This window comes from Miscanthus floridulus, chromosome 1 (genome assembly GCF_019320115.1).
Source record: "Miscanthus floridulus cultivar M001 chromosome 1, ASM1932011v1, whole genome shotgun sequence".
In the NCBI taxonomy this organism is placed as follows: Eukaryota; Viridiplantae; Streptophyta; class Magnoliopsida; order Poales; family Poaceae; genus Miscanthus; species Miscanthus floridulus.
The window spans coordinates 188,936,895-188,947,379 of NC_089580.1; the positions used below are offsets into that span (position 1 = coordinate 188,936,895).

At 49.1% G+C, this 10,485-nt stretch overlaps 1 protein-coding gene across 1 annotated transcript; it reads right to left on the reverse strand.

Annotated features, from left to right (window-relative positions):
• Window positions 1–2,687: 2,687 nt before the first annotated feature.
• LOC136506116 (transcription factor ILI6-like) lies at window positions 2,688–7,976 on the reverse strand. The gene is made up of 2 exons (XM_066501240.1): window positions 7,735–7,976; window positions 2,688–2,989 (listed from the first exon to the last, which is right to left on the reverse strand). The coding sequence occupies exons 1-2, from the start codon at window positions 7,867–7,869 to the stop codon at window positions 2,837–2,839; spliced, it is 288 nt and encodes a 95-aa protein (XP_066357337.1). The 5' UTR covers window positions 7,870–7,976; the 3' UTR covers window positions 2,688–2,836.
• Window positions 7,977–10,485: the final 2,509 nt, after the last annotated feature.

Genomic DNA, 10,485 nt, shown 5'->3' on the forward strand with positions numbered 1-10,485 from the left:
ATGTAATCTGATCAGACGCAAGAACAACCCAGGCGCCACTGACGGGTGTTGATGATCAATCAAATGGTTCTGCTCTAGAAACATGTATTCATGTGATACCTCACCAATTATCACTCCACAACAAAAATAATAGAAATCAAATCAAAGAACTGAAAGGTAATATATGTTTTGGTAATAATCATAGGATGAGGTCATTTTTAGAAAAAAAAAAGGAACATACTCCCTCCCTCCTAAAATATATTGCACTGTGAATTCTAAAGTTTGTACTAAAATATATTGCATTCTATGCAATGACTATGCTTAGATTTGACAAAGTTTATTAAAAACCATAATTTAGGGAGAAAACTCCTTAATTAAATATGATGCATGGATACATGCATCATTTGAGTGTTCCCTTAAGTTGTCTTCAAACTTTAAAGTACACTATATTTCACGGCACGGGGAGTACATAGATCATGAAAAGTCCACTATGCATACTAAAACCTATGTCCCCGTTTATTATTGCCGATGCTTTTGATGCAAAGCAATTCAACATTACTATGATCAGATATAAGTTTGAGGGCAATCTCATAGAGGGACTCTTCTCCTTTATATGATCTGCCTCCAGGATATTGGCAGGACGATGGACCCATATTGGAATGTCGCACCAAAAAGTGTCCACGTTTTATCCACAATTTATTTCCCATGAATACATGCGGGTACTATGATAACACTAACTACACCAATTGAAAGATTAGAGAGAATTTTCATTGCCTCCAGAAGGATTTATTTATTAAGTTCTTTGGACTTTACAAGTAGTTTTGAAATATCTGTTTGCATATCTTACCTCGTATCCTAATTCAAATTTTTATAGTTTAATTAGAATATTTAGGTGATTGTATATATATAATATTCAATACAAGAATAATCTATGCATGATTTTCTTGAAAGATTTCTGCAGCGTAAAGACATCTTCGTTTTTCATGCATGCCCGTGCTAACGCTACGGTAAAAACAAAAGGACAATATATCAATTAAAAAATAAAAACAAAACTCATGCTCAAAGTCAAAAGAGATAAATTATGGATGCTTGAATTTTGTCATCCATTATCTACCGGCGTGTCTATAAAATAGGCTGAATAAACAATTAAACATAGATAGAAAACTAAATTAATAAAAAGGATCATTGCAAGACATCAATCATCTCATAGCTTCGGACAATATCGCAAAGCTATTAAAAACTGTAACCGTGCCCTCACCTCAAACATTATCCAGTTAAATGGATTACGATAAAAGAAATGGATATCGGAGATTTCTTCCTGCCAATATAAAACATTATCTTAGCCGCATCACGGAAAAGTCTATAAAGTAAAGTTTGTGAGCCTGCGACGCCGCGCACTCCGTGAATGTGTTAAATTCATAAACTTTGCTTTTTGATTAAATGTCACTTTAACGTTGGTATTTAATTTTTACAATATTGTTATCTTATCGTGCGATCCGTGTGTTTTTAGTATAAATTATTAGTTATCCTGTAGCAACGTACGGGCACGCTACCTAGTATAGAAGGGAGAGAAGAGAATCACTGTAAAACAACATACGGTCGTTTCAAGAGCTAGTGAAGAAAACGAGAATTGTTTCAAGGAGAAACGGAAACGGTTCACTTTGCTCCAAGTGTGTTTGGGACTGATTCTCGTGATTCCGACTAGAAACTGAAACGTTTCAGTATCCAAGCTGACCCCGAGCCTATCTGAGGGAATTTCATCCGATGAGATGTCATTGTATTTTAAATGTGCCAAGTGTGTCATCTCGAAAGCAGGGGGCTTGATGAACAAGTTTAAAATCTAGAATGTTCGTGATTACTTGACCACATGTTTGTCAAAAAAAGGAAAAAAATGACAAACATGGTTGGTTAATATCCGATGGATTCTCTAGTTTTAAGAATGGGATGATGCATCATTTTCTTACCCCTCGTACTTTTGTTTGGTTTATGGAATATAATGGTTAGATTCGCAATACCTTATCACTCATTGGCTAATAATTGAAACTAGTTTGGCCATAACTTATTTGGTAAAGCTAAATCACTTATGCAAAACATTTGATAAAATGTTTTTCTTTTTCTTTTCAGGAAGATGGAGAAATAAGAAAGCGGGAGAGTCATACCAACATATAATCCTATAAAATTCGTAGTATGAACTTACAATAGACCACCTCAAACCCAAAAGTAAGTGACGAAAGGATGCCACATCTGCATATTCCTCCTAATTCGCTCCTAAGACTTGATCCAAAGCCGTTTGACAGCGCTCTTTGAAACAGTAGTTTCTTTGTGATAAGAATAATTTTTCCATTTACACTAAGAACTGGAAGCTAAAAAAATGCTTCTCACTGCTCATTATTTAATTCTCACCAAAGTCATTCCAAAATCAATTCACACCTATTCGACTATTCTCCATCAGAATCAATGTATTAAAAAAATCAAGAAGTTAAAGCTAAAATTCAAGAGAGTGGAGCTCTATAAAACAAGCCTCACTTTCTGCTCCAAAAGAGGCAGGCAGCACCGCAGCAGCACATTCGGCGGCGAAAGAGGTAACGAGGTGCAGCGCTCCTTCGCTGACCACTGCGCTGGATAGCACAGTTGCAAGAGAGACACGAAATGATATATAAGTTTTGCGCCAACAACGATGGGTTTGATTAATAAGTACACCAAAAAGATAGCTCTGGCCTCTGGCTCAGGTAGCGAGACGACAACAGTGCGTATGCACGTAGGCGAAGTACACGGGTGAATTAGGTGATTGACCTGCCTCTCCAACAAGTACTAAAAATCACTCTACTTAGGCTATGAACGCTGCAAGATGTCTCACCTACATGAGCAGGCTTCGGATGACGGCCGCCTGCGCGCTGCTCATGTCGGACGTAGCCAGCAGCTCCGACAGCCTCTCGCTCAGGTCGTCCACCTCCTGGTGCAAGCTCCTGATGTAGTTGCAAGTTTCCTGCAACACCCTCGCAGATGGCACCTGCATGGGCAAGACGGCAAATTAAAGGGAGGACAATTTACCGGACCGTCAGCTCAAGCTCATGCCACACGAAGCAAATAACTGGTTGACGCGTGAGTACTGTAAAGTAGTATGCTTGACGCGTGAGTACGGTAAAGGAATGTGCTGCTCTCTCGCTGTACGTGCGGTAGGGCGCAGTTGTTGAAAGGGCTTCTCTGGCCGGCGTCGAAAGGTTCCCCTATCGCACTGTAGCCACAGCAGAGGCAGACGCTAAAGTTAGTCATGCTGTCACATCTAGTCATTGTAGCAGACTGACATGTCTGTATACTAGGATTAGATGTGTAGAGTTGTATATATAGCTTCCCACTGCAACTCAGTAAAGATACAGCAAGTTCAGTTTTATCATCTCATCTGCAGAGCTCCGGCCAACGCTCGTGCTTCTGCCGTGTGTGTGAGCGCTATGTTCTCCCTCTCTTCTTCTACCTCTAGCCATAGAGAGCGAGAGCGCTGGTGAGCGGTCGGCTCACCCGTACGAGAGATCTCGGGACCAACAAGTAGTATCAGAACCGTACAAGCGCCGTCGTCGGACTAACCGCAGGCGATGACGAACGGTTTGGAGATGGGCTACAGCAGCGGCGCTGCTGTGGCTGCCCAGCCACGACAGGAGGTCATCGTGCGCACAGTGCGGAAGGTCAGCAGCACCAATTGGCCGACTATGGTGAGTGGGCGGTGACCATAAAGGTCAAGCTCAGAGCCCGATGGCTCTGAAATGCCATTGACAAAGGCACCGACAACGAAGAAAACGACATGTCAGCGTTGGAGGCTATCCTCGCTACTGTACCAGCAGAGTACAGGGAGCCGTTGGGGGCGAAGAACTCTGTTAAGAAGGCGTGGGAGGCCATTGCAACAATGCGCGTTGGCTCCGACCGCGCAAAGAAGACGACGGCCCAGCTGCTGAAGCAGGAGTACGCATCCCTCAATTTCAAGGATGGTGAGTCGGTGGAGGACTTCTCCCTCTGCCTGTAGTCGCTCATCAGTAAGCTGAGGAGCCACGGCGTCACCATCCACGAAGAAGAGGCGGTCTCCAAGTACCTCTACTCCGTGCCGGTGAAGTACATCCAGATCGCTCTCTCAATAGAGATGATGCTGGACTTGTCCACCCTCACCATTGAGGATGTGACAGGCCATCTGCGGGTGGTGGACGAGTGCATCGAGCAGGCCACAGCAACGATGGACAGCGACAAGCTGCTGCTGATAGAAAAGGAGTGGGTTGCCTGAAGAAACTTCGGAGAAGACTCCTCCAGCCGTGGTGGCGATGGCAAGCGCCGCAGCAAGGCTTCTTCAGAGAAGAAGAAGAAGAATGTCGACCCCAACACCTACCGGCGCTGCGGGAAGACGGGCCATTGGGCAAAAGAGTGTCCAAATCACAAGCAGGAGAAAAAGGCTGAGGCTCATTTAACGCAGGCTGATGAGGATGATGAGGTCACTCTCTTGATGGCGACATTCTATGCACTGCACAATGTTGAGGCCAAGGAGAAGGGAGAGGTGATGGCGATGGAAGGACATGGCAAGGCTCTAAAGGTTGTCAACCTCGACGACCCACGCGCCCAAGTCCACCTTGGATGTGTGGGCGATGAGTAGGAGCAGCGGTGGTACTTGGACTCCGGCGCCAGCAACCACATGACGGGCTCCAAGGAAGCCTTCTCCGAGCTCGACGGCAATGTGATCGGCACGGTGAAGTTCGATGATGGCTCAATGGTGGCGATCCGAGGGCGCGTCACCATCATCTTCAGGTGTAAGAACGGTGAGCACCGCGCGCTGATGGATGTATATTACATCCTGCAGCTGCGTTCAAGCATCATCAACATTGACCAGCTAGATGAGCGCGGCAGCGAGGTACTAATCAAGGATGGCGTCCTTAGGATCAAGGACCGGGAGCAGCGGCTTCTTGCCAAGGTGAAGAGGTCCTGCAACCGGCTGTACCTACTCGGCTTGAAGGTGGAGCAGTCGGTGTGCCTGGTAGCACGACACACTAAAGAGCCGTGGCTGTGGCATGCCCGGTTCGGCCATCTCAGCTTCAACGCGCCCGGTCGGCTGGAGAAGATGGTCCAAGGGCTGCCCCACATCAAGCACGCGGGCGAGCTATGTGACAGCTTCCTAGCCGGGAAGCAGAGGAGGCTGCCGTTCCCAAAGGCGGCCAAGTATCGTGCGGCGGACACTCTCGAACTCGTCCACGGCGATCTCTGCGGGCCAATCACGCTAGCCACAAATGGTGGTCGGCAGTACTTCCTCCTGCTCGTGGATGATTATAGTCGCTATGTGTGGCTACAACTCCTGACGAACAAGGACGAGGCAGCGGAAGCGGTCAAGAAGTTCAAGGTGCGCGTGGAGACGGAGAGCGGCAAGAAGCTGCGCGTGTTGCGGACTGATTGCGATGATGAATTCACTTCGGTGGAGTTCGCTGCGTACTGCGTGGATTAGGGTGTGGTGCGACACCACACCGCGTCACACTCGCCATAGCAGAATGGCATGGTGGAGCGGCGGAATCAGACGGTGGTCGGCATGGCTCAATCCATGATGAAGGCCAAAAGCATACCGCCATTGTTCTGGGGTGAGGCGGTGACCACGGCGGTGTTCATCCTCAACCACGTGCCCACAAAGGCCCTGAAGAGCGTGACGCCGTTCGATGCTTGGTATGGGTGTAAGCCGAGCGTGTCTTTCCTCTGGACATTCAGCTACATCGGTCACGTCCGGAAGACGAAACCTGCCCTCACGAAGCTAGAGGACAGGGGCACACCGATGGTGCTCCTAGGCTACGAGGAAGGAATCAAGGCATACTGGCTCTATACCCACGTGGAGGCAAGGTGGTTGTCTCGCGCGACGTCATGTTCGACGAGAAGGCAGCCTAGGACTAGGACAGTCCGGGCATAGGGGAAGCTGGTGGCTTCACCAGCACCTTCGTCGTCGAGCACTTAGTCATACACGGTGGTGGAAACGCTGGAGAGGAGGTGCCGACCACTCCATCAACACAGCTGAGCACTTATAGGGCGGTGCCGAGCACTCCAGGAGCGGTGCCAAATGGTCCTGTAGTGGTGTCGACCACTCTAGGATGGGTGCCGAATGCTCCCGTAGCGGAGCCGAAAGATCTTGCAGTGGTGCCGACCACTCCAAGACTAGTACCGAGCACTCCGGGAGGGGTGCCGAGCGCTCCTGGAGTGGTGTCGAGCACTACTGACGGGGTGACGAGCACTCCAGGTGCTGTGCCGACCACTCCGGTGGAACATGGGACTCCATCGATGTCGTTCGAGTTCGCCTCACCTCCAAGCGACATCATCGAGTTCGTGGATGCCTTCCACGACGGTGAGGAGGTGCGGTTCCGCAGGCTGAACGACATCGGCGACGGCACAAGGTCCTTAGGTCTGGAGACGGGCGATGCTGCTTCTCGTCAGTGCAGAGGAACCACCCACGTTCACGCTGGCCGAGCACGATGCAAATTGGTGACGGGCGATGCTGGAGGTGATGAAGACGATCGAGGAAAATGAGACTTGGAAGCTCGTCGATCCACCTCCAGGATGCCGTCCGATTGGCCTGAAATGGGTGTACAAGGTCAAGCGGGACGAGTGCGGCATCATTGTCAAGCACAAGGCGCGTCTCATCACCCGAGGCTTTGTCTAGCGCGAGGGCATCGACTTCGAGGAAGTCTTTGCGCCGGTAGCGTGCATGAAGTTTATCTGACTCCTGCTGGCTTTGGGAGCAGCGAAGGACTGGCGCGTCCATCACTTGGACATAAAATCGGCCTTCCTCAATGGTGAGCTAGCGGAGACGGTCTTCGTCAGGCAACCTCCGGGTTTCGCTGTCAAGGGAGCGGAGCACAGGGTGCTCCGACTGCACAAGGCGCTCTACGGGCTGTGGAAGGCCCCGCGAGCGTGGAACGCCAAGCTTGACGCCACGCGGCTGGGCGAGCTTGGGTTCACGCGGTGCGCAACTGAGCACATGCTCTACACGGAGCGACGGGGGAAGGAGGAGCTCGTCGTCGGCGTGTATGTGGACGACTTGATCGTCACCGGCGCGCGTGCGGAGGACATCGACAGCTTCAAACGCGAGATGATGGCTCGTTTTCGAATGAGCGATCTCGGCACGCTCTCCTACTACCTCGGCATCGAGGTGAGACAGGGAAAGGAAGCGCTCACGCTCGGACAGAGCGCGTACGCCTCGAAGCTGTTGGGGGCGAAACGGCATGGCTGAGTGAAAGCCGTACGTGACTCCGATGGAGAAGCGGTTGAAGCTGACGAAGGCCAGTATCGCGACGAAGGTAGATGCAACATTCTACCGGAGCATCGTCAGCGGTCTGCAGAGCTCCGGCCAATGCTGGTGCTGATGCTTGTGCTGTGTGTGTGCGCGTTCTGTTCTCCCTTCCTTCTTCTACCTCTAGCCATAGAGAGCGAGAACGCCGATGAACGATAGGCTCACCCGTGCAGAAGATCTCAGGACCAACAACTACGTCGTGCAATTGCATGGAATGCTTCATGTAATAGAGGCCGTTCAACTTTGACTGGCAATTTTGGCCAATTCGGTTGTTGTAACAACTAACAGGTCGGCAGTAGGTATCACCGTATCAGATCGTCCCGTAGGCATCAATGTAGTGAGTGCCACATGATAGTGACAATTTACAGCTCAACTGTGATCACAGCTAACCTAGCTAGAAATTCTGGATAACCATTCAGCTCATAAAGTAGTGGTAATGATAATGAACTTCAGTTACATACTCTAGCATTGCTCTGAAGGTGAGCTTCGGGGAGGAGGTCCTGCAGCTTTGATACAAGGTCGCTGATTTGCTCCTCAGTGATCCTCGTGATCCTCGACGAACCAGACTGCCTAGACCGTGACCTCCGGCTCGACATCTTGGTTGATGTGGTTGTCTGGGAGATTGGGGAAAGAAGTTTTGCAAGAGATCAAGAAACAAACTGAGATGTTTGGAGTGAGGCAAGCAAGTTTGAGATACACAGGTGATGAAATGGTAGTCAAGGAGTGGAGAGAAGCTTATTGGAGGAGGAAGACAAGTGCATGGGAGAAGAAATGGGCAGGTGGTGGGTGTTAAATAGTACTACCTAGCTGCACAGGAGAACCCCAAAGAGCCGGCAAGATGGAGCGAGCTTCCCGTGGCACTAAGACAGTATAAATTCCAGCTCAAGTCCCTGACCTATAGGGACAAAGTACCAGGTGGCCCAAATTATAGATTCACATGTAGGATATTCTTTATTGAAAGCTAGACTGTAAATATTTTAGAGAGAGAGGCCATACCCATACCAACGAGCTTGCGTCACTGTTGTGTTGCATAGCGCTGCAAGTGGGAGAGCTTCTGATCAACAGGATATGAAGAAATGCCAGTGAGAAAGCCGACTTGGAGGCCAGAACTGTCAGAAGGAACCACACAAGCCATGTTACTTGACCTGCCAAAATACGCGTGATAATTGTATTTAATATATGCACATGAACAAACAACAGTGGCTCTACAGTTACTGGTAGATGAGGTTGTGGACGGCTCTCTTTTTGTGTCTAGATAGAATTCAGTACGCATCCATGCATGCACCATGAATCTATTGCCTTCCTAAGCAGGAGGAGATTAAACCCATGGCCCACACGAAATCCATTCACTACTCACGATTACAATCAATATGCATTTGCATCCCAGGCACCGTGTATTCTAATAGGACTGGCGTGTTTGGATACAGTTCAGTCTATAGTCAAATGAGGAAATTAGCATCATTAAACTTTATTCCCTATAAAAATTGCTCTAGCATCATATATTAAGACATAACCACTATACATGATGGTGAAAGCATCAGCTTCTTTCCAAAATAAAATGATAAAATCATCAATTGCTGAACACATAGAAATAATTGTGCAGTGAAAAGATTTGAGTATTAAATACCTCACACTGTATATCACATTCAGCAGTGTTCTGATGGAGACTGGTCTATCCGATACTTTGGCACCAAGAGCCCACGTCTTGCGGCGCCTCATAATCAATACAGGTATGGGCCACATAGCCAATTTTAATTTACTGTTCTCCTCACACTATAAGGAAATGTTGCTTCCAATGCTGGCTATCAATGAGTAGTTGAGTACTGTTGGCCCCTGAATCTTTGAAACGGGTGAGCCGACCACTCCTCGGCGTTGCCGACGACACACTATGGCTAGAGATAGAAGAATGGAGGAAGAACAGAGCGCACACACAACACAAGCACCAGCGTTGGCCGAAGCTCTGCAGAGGAGATGGCAAAACGGAACTCGCTCACTTTACTGAGTTGCAGTAGAAAGCTATATATACAACTCTACACATCTAATCCTAGTGCACAGACATGTCAGGCTGTCATGCTATTACAGTGACTAGATATGACAGCAGGACTGACTTTGACGCCTGCTCCTGCTGTGGCTACAGTATGGCAGGAGAGCCTTTCGGCGCCTGTCCCTGCAGCAGCTACAGGGAGGGCAGCAGATTACTATTATACTTATTTCTCTAATCCTGCTGCTAACCCTAGAACCTCCACCATGCCGATTATCTTCTTCAACTCCGTGAACCAAAGACGGCCGAGCGGCTTGGTGAGGACGTCCATGAGTTAGTGACCAATTTTGACGAACTCGATGATGATTTATCCTCCATCGACACAGTCCCTAAGAAAGTGAAACTTAACGTCGATGTGCTTGCTTCGGTCGTGGAGAAATAGATTCTTTGCGAGGGCGATGGCGGGATGGTTGTCCACCATCAGTGCTGGTGAGTGAGCTTCCACACCGGTCAGCTCGTCCAGCAGCTGGCGCAGCCACATAGCTTGGCACGTCACTATGACCGTCGCCACGTACTCTGCCTCGCACGTGGACAACGCCACCACCTTCTATTTCAGCGACAGCCAAGATTGGAGCCGACCCGAGAAAGACAAGCACGCCAGAGGTGCTCCGCCGTCCATCGATGTCCACCGCTATGTCTGCATCGCTGAACACAGTGAGGTACAGCCTACTTTCGCCGGTCTTGGGAAAGACGATCCCATGTTCCACCATCCCCTTGACGTAGCACAGCAGTCGCTTCAGTGCAGCCTAGTGATCCTCTTGGAGATCCTTGATGAAGCGGCTGACGTAGCCCACGGCGAATGCAATGTCCAGCCTTATGTGGACTAGGTAGCGTAGACCACCGATGATGCTCTGGTAGAGTGTTACACCTACCTTCGCCGCGGTACTAGCCTTCGTCAGCTTCAGCCGCTCCTCCATCAGAGTCACGCATGGCTTGCACTCAGTCGTGCCGCTCTGCTCCAACAACTTTGAGACATACGCGCTCTGACTGAGTGTGAGCGCCTCCTTCCCCTATCTCACCTCGATGCCAAGGTAGTAGGAGAGTGCGCCGAGATTGCTCATTCGAAAATGAGTCGCCATCTCACGCTTGAAGCTATTGATGTCCTCTGCACGCGCGCCGGTGACGATCAAGTTGTCCACATACACGCCGACGATGAGCTCCTTCTTCCCCC

Excerpts from the sequence above, each read along its gene's own strand:
- LOC136506116 (XM_066501240.1), bottom strand. The coding sequence starts at position 7,869 with ATGTCGAGCCGGAGGTCACGGTCTAGGCAGTCTGGTTCGTCGAGGATC. Across the intron at positions 2,990-7,734 it reads ACCTTCAGAGCAATGCTAGA|GTGCCATCTGCGAGGGTGTT; the intron begins GTATGTAACTGA and ends TTGCCCATGCAG.